General features: G+C 52.7%; 1 protein-coding gene across 5 annotated transcripts in view; it reads right to left on the reverse strand.

The window, feature by feature from the left end:
• Positions 1 to 15779, reverse strand: part of SIK3 (SIK family kinase 3) — an 88581-nt gene that overhangs the window by 10617 nt on the left and 62185 nt on the right. For 2 of the 5 annotated variants that reach the window (XM_063354987.1, XM_063354991.1), the window contains 13 exons: positions 14197 to 14321; positions 13205 to 13328; positions 11924 to 12042; positions 11435 to 11545; positions 11125 to 11268; positions 10447 to 10527; positions 10225 to 10334; positions 9268 to 9421; positions 8631 to 8786; positions 7972 to 8042; positions 4479 to 4622; positions 1213 to 1363; positions 291 to 416 (listed from right to left, as the gene is read on the reverse strand). In XM_063354987.1, coding sequence (XP_063211057.1) covers positions 291 to 416; positions 1213 to 1363; positions 4479 to 4622; positions 7972 to 8042; positions 8631 to 8786; positions 9268 to 9421; positions 10225 to 10334; positions 10447 to 10527; positions 11125 to 11268; positions 11435 to 11545; positions 11924 to 12042; positions 13205 to 13328; positions 14197 to 14321 — 1616 coding nt within the window. The remainder of the gene's footprint in view (positions 1 to 290; positions 417 to 1212; positions 1364 to 4478; positions 4623 to 7971; positions 8043 to 8630; positions 8787 to 9267; positions 9422 to 10224; positions 10335 to 10446; positions 10528 to 11124; positions 11269 to 11434; positions 11546 to 11923; positions 12043 to 13204; positions 13329 to 14196; positions 14322 to 15779) is intronic. The other 3 variants (XM_063354988.1, XM_063354990.1, XM_063354989.1) reach the window with 3 other exon arrangements.

Consider the following 15779-nt stretch of genomic DNA (forward strand, 5'->3'; position numbering starts at 1 on the left):
AAACAAGAAGTGTTTGCGATCAACAATGTCTCAACTAGTAAATTTAGAAGTGCTGACTGGCGAAGCAGGACATATCCAGATTCACCAACGACTCAGTCCCTGACTGCAGCTCTGGCTATCGCAGCAGCTGTGCGAACAGCACTGGGGAGTCCTTCAGGCTTGCTTCTCCTTACAGCAAGCCAAGCAACCTCCCCTCCTCGACCCCCCCGGGCCCCGCTCGGTAGTTGGACCTGCAGCAATGCAGGAAGCCACAGCTAAGGCTTCAGAAGGTGTGGCTCAGGCCCCACTACCTGAATCTGCTGATGAAGAATCTGATGGTGCTGCTCCTGCTGGTACAACATGTGCTGCTGCTGCGTCTTCTCCAGCGTCCTCTCATCCATGTGCCCCCCATACATCTTCTGAAGCTGCTCGCACTCCTGTAACGAATCCAACACACCCTCTAAGTGACCTTTTTTGTGCACGGCACAGTTGCTGCGCAAAAAGGCACTCTCTGCAGCCTACCCGTCTGAAAAAGCCAGTAAAGAGAGCCTAATCCATTTAATTTGACAGAACCAGGTGTGTAACACCATGGCCAGCTTATGCCCTAGACAACAGAGAAGAAACGGATGCACGTGATGCCAAGCTGGTACCACTGCGTTCCTTCAAAAACGCAAGCACGAAGCCCTAAAGGTAACTTCAAGGTGAAAAGAGCATCTCGTATTTCTACCGTGTTGCAAGGTGAAAGTCCTGTCCTGGGGCCAAATCCCACTCAAGCCATTGAGAAAACGTGCGCTGGCTGCGCAGGGAATAGCATACAATACGCACCAAAGTCTGGCGGTAGGAACCGCCCTTTTCTCGGGACACCCTGGAACAGCCCCAAAACTTGGCTGCCCCAGTAAACCTGGGAGAGCAGCAGCTGCAGTCCGACAGCGCTGTGGGAGCCGCGAGGGCCGGCAGTGTGGGCACAGCCCGTGGTTTGCTCCCCAGAACAAGGGGGGCGGAAGCCCCCAGGGTTCCCAGCCTGCGGGTGAACAGCACACACGGTCAGAGGACACTCAGCAGGGCTGCTGCCGATGCGCAGAGCCGGGCACAGCTCCCCGGCTGCAAACCTCCCCCTGCGTGTCCTCAGCCATCAGTGGCAAAGATGTCACCTTTTGCTTCCTGAAGCAGCAAGGCTGAGACAATAAAAAGCCCTTGCAGAGGCTCTTTTGAGGCCCCGCACCCCACTCTCACCTGCTGAAGCTGTTTGATGCTACTGTTATTGCCCATCTTCTCCAGGTGGGCTTTGAAAGCCTGGATGCTGGCAGCACCATCGGAGAAGCGCCGAACTGGGGAGAAGCGTTCGGTGGGGAGGTGCAGAGTATTCGAGTCCTTGTAAATAGAACTGAACACATGGGAAAGTGGGTTAGTGATGCCAGCTAAAAATCAAACTCCGGTACAGAGACATTTAATTTACACCAGCCATGCCAAGTTCTACCTGCCCACTCACCCAGAATAAACCGTGTTTTAGATCAAGAAATAAAGTGCCATCGTCACCGGGAACAGGAAACAGAATTACCAAGTATCCTCAGTGCCTGAGCAGATAAATGCGTTTTAAGGTTGGAGACGATTCAGCCACAAACCAGATTCCAGATGGGCAGCAACTCATTGTCCATCCACGAGATCATCTACCTCTCAGGTGGAAGAGGTTTACAGAAGCCATTTAGCATCCTAAAAATCTAAAATTCACCTCTTCAGTAGCCACCTCCTGAGCCTTCCAGCTCCCCAGGGCCCCCAGCTGCATCTGATGCCTGTGGAAAACAGGAGGGGCACACGGAAAAAGGAGCCCGACATGATCTGCAGCCTCGGAGGAGGGAGGGGGCTGGCACCCGTGCTTAGACACGCACTCAATTAAAAAAAAAAAGGGCAGGAAGGTAACTCTGCACAGCAGGGGAAATCTTTCTAAGGCATTAAGCAAGCTGTCGCTTCACAGGGAGAGTCTCCCAGTTGCCCGGATGCTTGGCACCGGGCGATCGGAACGGCTATGTTTCAAAAGCAGACGTAGCCAGTACCGAGGCAGCTGTGCCCATGGCACTACAGGCACTTTCCCTTCACAGTGAGGTCTCCTCTTCACCATCAGAGGGAGCCAAATTTTTTTCCAGGAGCTGTTTTCTCCCAAATCGGGGCTCCCTATTATCGAAGTCAAGCACTAAGCTCCGGCCCCACCATTAGGCGCGACCTGCGTGATCATTAGCAAGGCTAACCTTCCACACCCCCCGCACTGGGCCTTGCAGCAAACGCAATCGGGTTTATCTGCCTGCCCTCGTGCTTTCTGTGCAAGCGCAATCTACAGAACCAGCGAACACTACTTAACGGTACAGGCTCCAAGAGTAGCCTTTGTCTGCGAGGAGGTGGTTGGAGACGGGGTCTTTGCAGCAGCTCTGACCCCCCGGCACTGAAGCCAGGAGGAGCCCACCTGGCTGCACACTGCTGCGCTCCTGCACCACGCTGCTGCAGGCAAGTCCCTGCCCCGGCTACTCTGAGCACGGCTCTTTGCCGAAACCTCTTCCACGAAGTGAAACCATTTCTCCTGGAGAGGCTCCCCCTTATCAGAAGGTGACTGATGCTGGCCCGTTTCCAGCAGGCTGGGCTCCCTTCTTGTCACGTGCTCTGCCTTCGCAGGACGTGCTTCAGTTTCTATAGGTTACACACAACCTCCTGCCAAGGACAGAGCTGTGCCCCTGCATTACCCTGATCTCCCGTCATATTGACGGAAAGCAGAAGCTACAGATAAAATTATGCTGAGGTTCCCAAACCCACGGGGCCAAGGCAGAACAATTGTACTGCCTTGTACAACTCCTGTACCTCAATTCTGCTTCCCGATACCGAGTTACCGTGACCAAAACCAGGTGCTCCATAAGAAGATGGCTTAAAATACGTGAAGTGCTAAAATAAAACCCACCTGCCATTCAATAATTGAGGACTATTTATGTGATGACAAGACCGCTAATAGTTTCTGTGCCGTATGCGTCTTGGACGCAACACGGGGCAGCCTGTTTAGGCCACGGTCAGATGAAGTTTCTGTGATTTCGAGGGTGAAACATGAGGCAGGCTCACAGCCCCTTACGACAGGGAGGGTGGAATGAGCAGATACCACCCTGTTCGTGATGCAACAAAACGGCCTCAGGACTCCCAAGCCAAGAGGCAGAGGTGACACCAACATATTTACAGGGTGACATATTTACAGGGTGAGTGCGCTTTGACAATCTCGTAAAAAATCAATTCTGCAGTGCGTGAGTCACCCAGCTTACCTTTACAGCTTGAAGCAATCCTTAAAGCAGGACACAGCACATTCTGGTTGTTTTGCAAGCTGCACTCCTCTTCCTAGCAAGCTTTCCTGTGACCCTAGAAATCTTTCCCCTCCTGCTCTTCCCATCCCCCAAGCACCTCTGTGAGGGGTAACTCCAGGGTAGAGAGGGGCTTATCTTGGTTTTCCGGAGTTCCAGCGTGGCACTAGCACTGCCTCAGTCTGCTCAGAGTTCACCTGTCTCTGCTGATTACATCAGTGCTCAGCTCAGCAGGCATCAGGCTACAATAAAAAGCGCCTTGTCAAGCTTGCCAGCGTGAGCTGGCCGAGAGGTTGAGCGCGAGCACCGATCTAGCCTGGTAGGCGACTGCCGTCTCAACAGCCGAGACCAACAGGCACCAAACTCTGCCGTTTGCAGCTGGTTTGCACCCTCAGCGCTGAGGGGGTCCGAGTGCGGGCTTTAAGCTCCCTCTCTGGCATTAGAGCCTCCAGTTTAGCTGCTGTGCCCAGGACTCCCCGTCAAATGAACACCTCTCTCCATCAGGAGTGCCCCACCCACACATTTTGAGTCTGTTTAGATCAAATCCGAATCGGCTCCCTCCTTGCCAGACACTGTGATTTTCTTCCCACCCCAGCATCCTTTCCCCACATCGTTCCCATCAGGGGTTCGGATCAGAAATAATATGACTCTTGAGGAGCTTTGCAAAGAGACTTTGCAGTCAAAACACACAACTCTGGTGCAGAACAGTGAGGTTTTTAAGCTCTGGTGTAGATGACTCTTGGTGCAGTCTTTTGCCCGCATCTGCCTCCAAAAACGTTCTTGTAGAAAATCTGCTCTCCACTGCTAGCTTGACACCTACCATTACAAGAGAGAAAAGCTCTCCTCTAAAACCAGTAGCTTATTCCCAACCCTTATGTGACAGCAGTCGTTCTGGCAAATCACCTCCAGCCACAAGAACAGGGCTGGAGGGGAAGAGCCAGCTGATTCCTGCCCCTGCGCTGCCTGTATTTGCAGGCACGGAGCCCGCGCCAGCGCGGAACTCGCGTCCCCAGCACGGTCAGACGCCCTCTGCCCTGTGGGTCTGCTCTTTGTACTCGCTCCTCCTCCTCACCCCTCCCTGCCAAGCGGGGTGTCCTCAGTGCTCCATTCCAGACGACATCTGAGCAGGTTTCCTGGCGCAAAGCTGCCCGAACGGCCGGTGCCATTACTCACCGGTGCTGATCGGGTACCAGGTGTGGAGCCCAAGCCCGGGGTCGGAAGGACTGCTGTCCTAGCTGCCTCTGCAAGTCTGGAGGGATTTCAGCTGTAGGGTTGGTCATTGCCAGAGTGTGCCTTTTTGACCTATTTGCCAAGTATCTGCAACAAGCAGGAGCACATTTTATAAGAGACTGATGGGAGTACTCCAAAAACAGGGAGCGTTAGATAATCCAGAGTAAACGGGAAGGAAGAATGCTTGCTGCAGTGCTCAGAACCAACCGGGGAGAAGCACGCCATGGACACGCTGCCCACACCCGTCACATCACGGGGTCTTCAGCACTTAGGGGACAAGCGTGGTTTCAGCTGCGTGTGTGCTACCGCCAGCCTCAGAAGGCGAGAGCAGCCATTCGCTCTTCCCAGCGGGAAAGCCACGCTTCATCTCAAGGGGAACGAACGCTGGTATATCCCTTTGGGAATACCCAGGGCACTACCTGTCCTCACCGGGGATTCACTCCACCACGGCAGGTCTGCTTCCCTCTCCCAAGGCCCCACTGAGCCACGGGGAAGCCTGCTGCGTGCACGGAGCCAAGAGACGAGTCACAGATAATCCTAGCGAGAGCTGGCCGGAGAACGGGCGCAGGGCAGAGCTGCTGCTCGGCTGCACCCTTGAGGGATGGCCCTTGCACTTCAGATCTACCCTGGGACACCCAGCTCCAGCCGCACGCAGCGGCCAGCTTGTGACAGCAGGGGAAGGGTGCAGGAGGGCCACCCTGGCAGAGATTAGGGGTGGGTAGAGCCTCTGGCTGCCGGAGGAGCAGGAGGAAGAACGCCGGGCTGAGCAAGGGTCGGTGCCCAGCCCGACTGCGCCATCTAGTCCCTGCTCCGCTCTCGGGGAGTCGGGAATCGCCAGCGATGCGCAGGGCAAAACCAGCATGGGAAACGAACAGGTCCCTTCCTCTGGAGCCAGAGCCACCAGCGCCAGGCTGGGCTCGCCTCTTACACGGGGGGCTGGGGGCGGCAGCTTAAACTAAAGCGCTAAGAACTAAGAGACTGCGGTTCTTCTGCAAACCCTCTAAAGACTGGAGGGGTGCACAGGGCAGAACTAGGAGCCTCTGCTTTGGCAAGGATACGCCGAAGAGCCACCCAGCTCTGACAGCCGCTGCCCTGAACTGCCAGTTCCTGGCGGCAGCGGTGCTCGGAGCAGCTGGGGGCACGGGGCCAGAAGAGATAACAAACAAAGCACCTGCCCCAGATGCCCTGGCTTGTGACGAGCGCGGGGGCTAGCATTTTACCTGCTCAAGGCCAGGTGGGCTGAACGCCCTCTTATGAACTCAACTATTTCTACTCTTGTGAACCAGCAGCAACAAGGCAGCTGTGGTGACTGTGACAAAGATCACTTGGCCAGTGACACCAGCGATACTAACAGGGAAATCTCACCTCCGCTCTTTTCCCCTGCTCAGGCTCCCTGCAACTTCAACTGGTGGAGCAGAGAAGAGCAGCAAGCAATAAAGTCGTCGCCTCCTCCAAACCCAGCCTCTCTTTGCGAGCTACTGAAGCCACTTAAGCAGAAGACAGCAAGTTAACAGAATGAAGAGCGCTTAGCGTCGTGGTAACTTGCCAAAGTCTGCGCCATTAGCTGTTTAAGAATCATTTGATGCAGACGGGGAAAGTTTCACAAAGAGCTTTACAGTTGCGGTTTGCTAAGATCATTTTATTTCAGACCTCCAGGGAACAATCCAATCATGAGCTATAACAGCGTTTCGGGTGGAAGAAAGTTTCCCAAAGCTCAAAGGAGATGTGACTGTTCCCTGGAGCAGAGAAAAGACTATGCTCTGCTTTCAAGGTCAGATTAAGAAGGGCAAAAACTGCTCACTGGTGGCTGCATACAGACTGTTCGGAGCAGTGTTCTGAAAAGCTAAATATTTGCATCTGTCCCTGATGTTAATGCTATTTACCCTTCTCTGATGACTACCGACATGTTGCAACACAAGGGGGTGGAGAGCAAGTTAACACACAACCTGGACGGGGCTTTTTCCGGGCCATCTGCTGGAAGAAGAACACGGGGCATGAAAGGACTAAGAGCAGCACTGTCAAGAGCAGCGAGGCGACCTATGGGTCCAAGGAGACTTGCCTTTCAGGGGGAGCTGAACGTTTCGGTGGCTTGCAACCTACGAAATATTGCACGGGGGTTTCAAAGTGTTTCCGGCTGAGCTAATGCTTTAACTCAAGCGAAACCTCAGGTTTTAGAATAGGAGAGGTGAAAGTCTGCCCTGGTAAGATGTCCGGGCAACCCCTTGCCAAGAATCAGATGTATCTGATTGGCACAGTCAGAAAGCCTGTCTACCATCCGAAGCGTTGTCAGTGGACGTTATGGGCCCTGAATTCCAACTTGGAGTACTGGAGCACAAGGCTACGCAGAGAACACGAGACGCGCTCTGTGTCAACTCTGAGTAGGGCTGGAAGCGAGTTCTTTCACGTGTACCAGCTCTGACTTTCCTCTAAGCTCAGGTAGGCAAAAGGCGTCTCAGCGCACACTCTGCACAATCTGCCACTGCACACACCCACCGTTCAAATCCCCCCCGTCGCCCTGGAGCACTGAAAGGAGAAGAGCTGGCAAAGGCTCTGGAGTATGACCTCCACCCACCCCAGTGTTTCTCTGCCTGCAACCAACCCCCGGTCTGAACCCTGAGGAAACGCTACCTGACTCGAGGTGGTGGCCTGCACAAACCGGGGGGAATCCAAAAAACTTTTCAGGTTTGAGGTAAGAAGCAGGAGCGCTCCGTAACCACACCCACCACACGTAGTGCACCAGCTGGTTAGCAGAGAAGAAACTATGCAAAAGCTACTAAGAAAAATGTTAGCAAGGACACGGTTAGTGTTTTCATTGGTTGAGAAAGTACAAGCATGTTCTACCCGCTTCCTAGTTTGTGTTTGGAGCAGACAAAGAGAACAGAAGTTTCCAGCCTGATATCCAATAATCCTTTCCGCATTGGAGCGGACTATTTTAAGGCCCACTGCTAAAATTAGAAGCTAGAGGTACCCGTATTTCCAGCAAGCTCACTTTGTTTAAGGCATCAGAGTTGGATGTTTACTGCATGTCTTGATACAAAAGCTGCATCGACACCCGAGGCCACAGATGAGATCTTCCTACCTCCGTCACTCAGCGGGGAGGGGTGAATCACTTAGCACTCATTTTGCAGGTTAGTGTGGATTGCATGCTGGTGCACACTAAGCAAAGGAATTTAGCAGTTTCAGACTTTCTGGAGAACCTACTGCTCAATTAGCAAACTGTTTCGGGGGAATCCAGCTTTGTAAGCATCTAGTAGTGTCAGAGGAGTAATTGCCTACAGTAATCAACGCCCACAAGAACAAGAGGAACGGTGAGCCTTGGCTGCAATCAACATTGTTGCCTGTGATGAGGTTGCTGGTGTTTTAATTCAGCTGTGGAACACCACAGGGTGAGCCTCTCAGAGGTAGTAAGGGCGAACATTAACAGACTGGGAGTTACCTCTGCACAGCTTCCTGATCTGGCTCCCCGTCGGAGCTCTCCTCATCCACAGGGGTGACAGCAGGGACGGCCTGCAGAGAGAAGCGAAACCGTGGGTTCCAGAAAGCGTGGCCCCATCCGTGCAGCGGACACCTGACCTTCCAAACAAGCTCTGACGAGGCTATGTGTCAGCTCCCCTGCAGCACCAAGGACACTCAGCCGAGAACCCCTCCCAACGTTCCTTCCCCAGTCAAAACTGCCTGTACAAGGCTCCTGCTTCTTCTGGTGCTACCAGGAAACTTCCCTGATGCAGACGCATCAAGGAAGAAATAACGTGCACTAATGCCCAAGATGGACATTTTAGTTTTCTCTGTTAGATCAGCAAACGAGAAAAAAAAGCAACCTTTAAAAAAAGTTGACAACACTTTGCCAGTTCCAGACAGGAATACCATCTCGGCTGCTAGCTTCAGGAGAGCACAGCAGCTCTCCCACAAGGGGACCGAGCATCCCGCCGCTCGGGAGGGTGGGAACCTCTGGAAGCAAGCGGGCATGCTCCCTGCTGTGCATCCAGACGGAGCCTACTGCTCTGTCTGCTATGACCCGGAGGCAGTCACCTCTGCCTGCGGGAGAAGATATTTATAAGCACACCTCCAATTCTCTGCTTTCCTTTTGCTACTTACTGGCGTCATAGTGACGAGCGGGGATGGACCTCGAGGACGTTTCAGCAGCTGCTGTGCGTGTAACTGGATGTTAGCTCCGCCATCTGATGCCCTCCGCCCCAGAGGGCCCATGCCGTTCAGCAGCTGCAGGGTGGGGGGCTGCAGCAGGGACTGCTCCTGGGAAGCACAGACAGCGCAGTTACCAACCCCGTACCGCATCCTTCCAGTACCTGAGCCCCGAGGCCACAAACCCAGGCACTGGCAGGAGAGGAGACAAGCCTCTGGGCTCCGGGAGAGACGATGGAATGTCACCAACATCTCTGAGCTGACGTGGGGCAGAGAGGGGCAGCGTTAGTGGAAAACTCGTGTTTAACTCTCCGTTTCCCCGCGCTGTGCTGCCAGGCAGCCTGCAGCTCCACAGCCGGGCACTGCAGTCCTATTTCTCCCCAGCCCGTTAACTAATTTCACAGTGCAGTGTTCTTTCACTCTTCAGCTTTTCAAATCACCAACTAGAATCATACCTAAAGAGCTAACAAGAGGGTAAACCTTGAAGCTTATGGAGTCCAAGGACTGGCAAACAGAGCAAGCGCGAGCACAAACACCCCCCAGGGGCTGATGGGGCAGAGACTGCAGCAGGAGCACGTGCATCGGTCCGTACCTTGTACTCCAGCTGACCCGTGGGCTGCAGGTTCTGCCGAGGCAGCACATTGTGCATGAAGTTCACATTCGGGGTCACCTGCAGGAACGGAGCCTGAGGAGTGACACGGGGGAAGCCTGGCAGCAGCTTCTGCAGATCTTCCATGACTTCCGTCCTGTGCAATCACATTCATAGACAGGTGAATTAGCAATGACATGCAGAGAACCACCCACGGGCCCAGTGCATTCAGCTTCCTTTCACAAAAAGGCTTCTTAGTCCTCTGGAAAACGGCCAGAGAGTAGCCAAGCCACTCTTTGGTATTTATTTGTCCCTTTTTCCCCTCCAGGTTGAGATTTGCCAGATCTAGCTCTTTGCATTAACCTGGAAGGCATTTATCACAAAAACTTCACCTAGGACATGACAGCAGTGCAGCGTAGGTGAGAAACTGGCTTGCACACCACTATAGCTTACACAGAGCTAATCAGGAAGAAGAGGAGGAATGCATCTCGTCCTCAGCTGAAATACTAACCAAGTTGTGCAATGGGACTAGGATGTTTAAAAGAACACTTTTGCTAAAGAGACACCCTGAATTTCTTTCTGCATCTGGCAAAGTCTGGAGAAATAACTCCAAGCCACTGACAAGCAGGAGCAGGAAACCAAAGGTCTGATACCGGCTACGACACAGATACATGCACTCATTGCCACCTGGTCTGGCTAGAGAGAAGCGGAGACCTGGGACCAAGCGGCACGCTGTGAAGTGTATTTGCCAGCCCAGAAACTGGAGACCACTGCCAGTCCAAAAGGGATCCACTCTCATACACCACAGAGCCCAGAAGTCCCTTTAAGGCATTAGCCTCTCCTCTGCCAGTGTAGCACACAAATAAATCTGGGACACCTCAGAAGGGCCAAAGTCACGTGCCAGGAGTAAACCTTCACGTTCCCTTAATCCTCCCTCAGGGATTAGGGTCCAGTACTAACCGCGGGTCAGCTACTCCAACGGTGTGCCTTCTCATTGAGAGGTAACGAACCAGAGCTTCAGGTGACGGCTCTTCCCCTTCATCACTGTCCAGGTTCATTGTTCCGTCGGTCTGGGCAGGCAAAACATTGGAGACGTTGAAATACAATGTCGGGGTCAAGCAAAAGGCTTCAATGCGAGCCCGGGAAAAGAACTTGCAGGGGTCATCAAGGGCTGTACCTCACCTCCACAATTTGGTTTTCGGGATTGATGAGCTGGACTTGTGGCACATTGATGCTCATGGTATTGCCTGTCTGTTCTGTCTGCTGAGCAGAGAGATCAAAATCAGACGACACGAAGCTAGCATCTCTTACAACCCCTCTACAAACCCTGCTGGATTAACACCAGCGCACAGACCTAAGCACTTGGGGACAGGGACGTTACCCTGGAGCCAGTGAAGATCTGTTTATTCTTAATTCTCAAGGCGTGCCTCATTTCCCCCTCCTCCCTCTCCTCCCTTCTGTTCAGGCCCAGTCAGCATCTCTTCTGCTTCCCTTATGACCTGGCCTCTGAAAGCAAACATTCGTTTCTTGGACAGCAGCACAAATTGAGGAGGAAGCATGGCACAGCAGTCCTGCTCTGTAAACTCCAGCTGCCAAGCAGTAACCCTCACGTTGCCTTCTCCTCTGTCACTAAGCTGACACAAGACTTCATCTGAAGGGTATTTGCTAAACCCACAGCCAACGAACAAACCGTTCCTAATCTCCGGATTATGGCACCCTAAATACACGCAAAGTTCTCAGGCGAGGAAGGTTTTGACACTCCTGCCAGGATGAGGACACCCGCAAGCCAGTCTGAGTTCAGCAGGTAAGAGGCTGGCGGGCCATCCAGGGCTGGAAGAACACTGTGCGAGCAGGATCTACCTGGATGTTAGCAGAGGTGGGGAAGGTCATGGTCCGCGGTATGCTTGGAGATGCTGCAATGCGCAGATTCTTGTGTCTCTTCAGACGGTCGCAGAGCAGGCTGTAGATTGCACTGTAGTGATCGTAAGCATCAGCTCTTAATGACTGGAAGAGGAAAAGGAAAAAGCGGTCAGTTCTTTTTGTCAAGCAACAAAACATGCTCCACACTGTGCTGAGGTTGCCCAGTTACCAGAGGTGACAAGCAACAAGCACGGCCATTCCATCTCCAACGGGAACAGGCAGGACACGACTGCCAGCTGTGGTGTCTTACCTGAATTGTACGCTCCTTGTCCAGCCCCATGTCCGCCATCGCCAGCAACACGTCCTCGTTCAGCGGCTCCATCTGCCTCTCCGTCTTCAGGTGCTGACACTCCGCTATCAGCTGCAAGAGCACAGACACAGCCTTCAGTGCTGACATTCCCAAAGGCACACGCACCGATGAGTCATAGTGCTCGGAAGAACCAATGCACCAGGCTCCGGCTGCAAGCTGGCATCCGCTTCGAAGGCTGACGGCACACCGATTCAAAATCTAGTGCCTTGGGCTCTCAACGCCAAGGGGAAAGATATAAAAATATATGCAGATGAGGAGCGGCGTGGAAAGTGAGACCAGGAGACACAGACAGCAGAAAGGCAGCGCTCGGAATGAGAGCTCTCAAAGAGCTGAAACGAACACCACAGCACTACGTGCCCGGAGCCCGTCTGCAGCCCGGCAGGCACCGAGCAGACCCGACTCGCGCATCAGCTCGCTTCTGCTCCTCACCCTGTCGAACTCCGCGTCAGCCTCCCCAAGCTTCATCCACTTGTGTTTGCAGATCTGCTCCATGGAGAGCCGCTTGCTGGGGTCCAGGACCAGCATGTGGCGGATCAGGTGTTCACATTCTGCGAGGGAAGAGAGGGGCTGAGTACCCTGCGCGGAGGGACGCGGCTTCTGCAGGAGCCGCCTTGCACTGCAAGGGCAAAAGCGCTTTCTTCTTTCAAAGCAACGCACTTCTCAAGTCATACGTAGCAAAAATACCGCTTCTCCTCCTGCACTTCGCAGCCCGTCAGTCCCCGATGTGCCCCTTTGCTGCAGGCATTTGATTTCCCCAGCTAGGAAGGAAGGAAGCCACCCAGGCCACCAGCCCCTGTGCTGTCTGCCAGAGCCCCTAGGTGGCACGCTGTCACCCTGTCCCTCCCCGCCTCACCGGCAATGGCCGGGGACACGACTGGCTTTTGGGGGTTGAAGGGGAAAACATCCTCTGAACGCCCCCCCCTCAGCACCAGCGCCCTGGGGAAGATTTCTCCATCGTATCATGTGTGCGCTGCCAACACGGGGGGCTGCTGAGGCTCTCCCCGGTTTGGGGTGGGATCTAAGCCCGCCTTAGAAGCACCACACGTCTTTCCTGGACACAGAGACCCTCTTCCCCAAGTGAGGCAGCAGGCAAGGAAGCTTTCAGCTGGGAAACCCCACGCAGCCCGTGCAAAATTATTCCTTAGTCTGAGAGCAGGCAGCCAAGAACCTCCTATGATTTGGTCTTAAATGAAGTTGGTTTTGTCTGATAATTAATCACACTTTTCAGAAACAAGAGTTATTACTCAAGCATTCAGAAGCTTTTTTGCAGAAACAGGACACAGACATCCACCTCTGACGCGGCTATTGCTGGAAATTCACGTGCCATAATGCTGTAAAAAGCTTCTTGTCTAAAACAGGTATAGCGAAAGCCTCTGTAGTCCTAAATCGCTATTCCATTTTTAGCTTTTACAGTTCCCAAAATTTAGGAAGAGTGTATCTTTGCTAACATTTTGCTATAGTTTGCATAGTTACATACGTGAAAGCTGAGATTCTAAATAAGAGTATTTCAGTTTCTAAATTCTGGATTCAGAACTCATTTTAGCTTACGTTACAAACCACCATCCAGCGGGTAACTTCCTGGCACGCCACTTCACTGGCATATAAATCAACTCGTATACTATAATTTAAGTGCTCCAAAGAATCTGTAAGCAGAGAGGCGACCAGCGCCTGCTCAGCGCCGCAGGCGACCGCAGCGTGCGCCCACCTTACCTGTGGACATGAAAAATGGAATGCGAAATTTCCCGCTGAGCACCCTCGCCCGCAGGTTCTGCAGCGTGCTCCCGTCGAAGGGCAGAGCGCCGCAGACCAGCACGTACAGCACCACGCCGAGACTCTGCGTCCAAAACAAAGGTCGCGTCAGCAACGGCAGAGCGACAGACCGGGAGACTGCAGTTAATTGTACTAAGCGTTATTTAAATAGAATAAAAGAAGAATAAAGAAGAAAAGGCAAATCCCATTGGAATGCACCTTGTTGATATCTCAGTCCCAGGCCAGTGTAACTCCTCCTTCAAACTTCAAGCTGAATTTAGATGTTCTTTTGAGCCTCAGAAGCCAACAGTTAAAGGCACCTACAGCCCCAGCCTGCCCCAGCCTGCCCTGCACCATCGTGGCAGGAGGCTCTGGCCAACCTGCGTGCCCAAACCAAACCCAGCCACTGCGCCGGCATGGCCATTTCAAACCCAGCCATGCCACCCTTCCTCCTGCTCCTCTGGCGCGGCTGGCAGAGCTCGGGGAGCCCCAGGAGGAGAAGAGGCAGGAGAGCCGGCGACCGAGCCAGCGCCGAGAGGCAGGGCTGCAGGGCAGAGCAGGCTTTGCCTTGCTCAGCGAGCGCCACGCAGGAGAACGTCCCAAGTCTCTGCAAACCCTCGTGGAGCAAAACTTCAAGTTTCCTCTTGCTGCTCTGCCTGATCCAGCCCTACCGCGGTAACTACTCTGCCATTCAACAGCAGTGGTGTGAACCATATTTTTGGGAAACTAAATTTAAACGCATTTCCAGGCAATTAATATTTTTGACAGCGTGCCTCCCAATAAAGAAAGCATGTGACACAGTAGCCAGAATAAAATTAGTCAAGCATTTCTTTGAATAACATTTTTTGCATATCAGGAGCTTTTCTCTGAGACACGTACTAAGTATTCAGGAAGCAAGGCCAAACAAACAGAGCAAAAATGAGACCAAAGAGAGAAAGGGGTTCATCACGTACCCAAATGTCAACCTTTGGCCCATCGTATTCCTTTCCTTCAAAGAGCTCTGGAGCAGCGTAGGGAGGACTCCCGCACCAGGTTTTAAGCAGCTGACCAGGTGTGAAGATGTTACTGAAGCCAAAATCTGAAAGAACAGAGAGAACTGATTACAGGAATACGCTCCACTCCAACTATCCTAAACAAATGGTATTTAAGTAACTTGCTGAGTCTGGTAGAGTCACGTACAATCCCATACACAGACATGTGAGAACCAGAGTGCAGAAGAGGCAGGAGGAGCAAGAGCAACGCTGAGACCCCCTGGGTGGCGTGTAACTCCTCTCCGTTCCGAGACAAAAGACGACCCAGTGTGACCAGCGGCACGTCCATCTCGTACAGTACAAAACATACCCCATTTTAGACAACCTGCTGCAAAATACCACGACTTTGGCCTGCTGCACATACTACACCCATACTGCGTTTGCTTAGCAGAACACAAAGATCTTTCCAGAAGTTTACTCTTTGCTTTTCAGCTATGTGATTCCCATGCTGGAGCGAACAGACCAGCGACCAGTTCAAGCAGGATCGCTGCACAACGGGGTGGGCGGCTTGGAAAGAGGCTTCCACCTTATGTTCAAGAAATCCCACGTGAATCTTTTGTGCTAATTTCCAACCTTCGGGCTTCTCCGATGTCAAGTTTTACAACTTCATTAAGACCAGGGCAGCCGCCAGCAAAGACAGAATGCAGAGAAAGAGGAAAAGAACGGGAAATTTGGATTTTCCAGAAAGCACTAACATGAGCTGGAAGTTTCGGTAACGGTGGGCAGCTCTACAAACCAAGCCAAATCACCAACGGCAAATAATAAATCCTGAGAGAGAAATTAAAAGAAAGGTCTTAACCTTACGGGCAGTCAAGCGTCAGCTTACGTGGGCACAATGGCGTGCTCTGCTCATTAACCTGCCACCCCTGGCACACAGCCGGGACTTGAACTGGGAAGGGAGTAAAGAACCCGAAGTCTGGATTCAAGAAAAGTGAGCTTTTTCGTACAAAAAGAAGGAATCCTCATTGATCACGTCTTTCTTTTTTGCCTCGATTGGGAAAAAAAAAAAAAGCAAATACACAGTACCAGAGAGGCATCTCCATGTGCTGCGAAGGGGTGCCCTTGGCAGCAGCGCCATCAGACGAAGCGGTGCCACAAAGGTTACCTGCAAACTGCTGTGCCCCTGTTCCTGCTAGAAGTGTGCCAGCAGGAGGGTGAGTGACACTAATGCGCTCGGACGGGGACCCACAGCAACAGGGACATTTTTCATGGCATTTGCACCTCCTCACAGCAGGCTCGCAAGAGAAATGCTGGGAAAAAAACCAAGGAGGGCCAGAAATACTCCGTTGGCACGTTCTGGTTAAAGCAAAAAGCATCGTGGCAAAAACATACAGTACAGCTGCAGAAAGCTAAAATCTCTTATAAAGAGCTTAAGATTAATTTTTATTCCATCCTTGGTCAGAACTGCAGCGTATCTGGGATAATGCAGAGCTGAGCGCCTACCTGTCGGCAAAACACGAAATCCCAGTGTTGTGCAAGGAGAATTTGACTGAAAATGCATATTT

Source organism: Chroicocephalus ridibundus, chromosome 18 (genome assembly GCF_963924245.1).
Source record: "Chroicocephalus ridibundus chromosome 18, bChrRid1.1, whole genome shotgun sequence".
NCBI classification, from domain to species: Eukaryota; Metazoa; Chordata; class Aves; order Charadriiformes; family Laridae; genus Chroicocephalus; species Chroicocephalus ridibundus.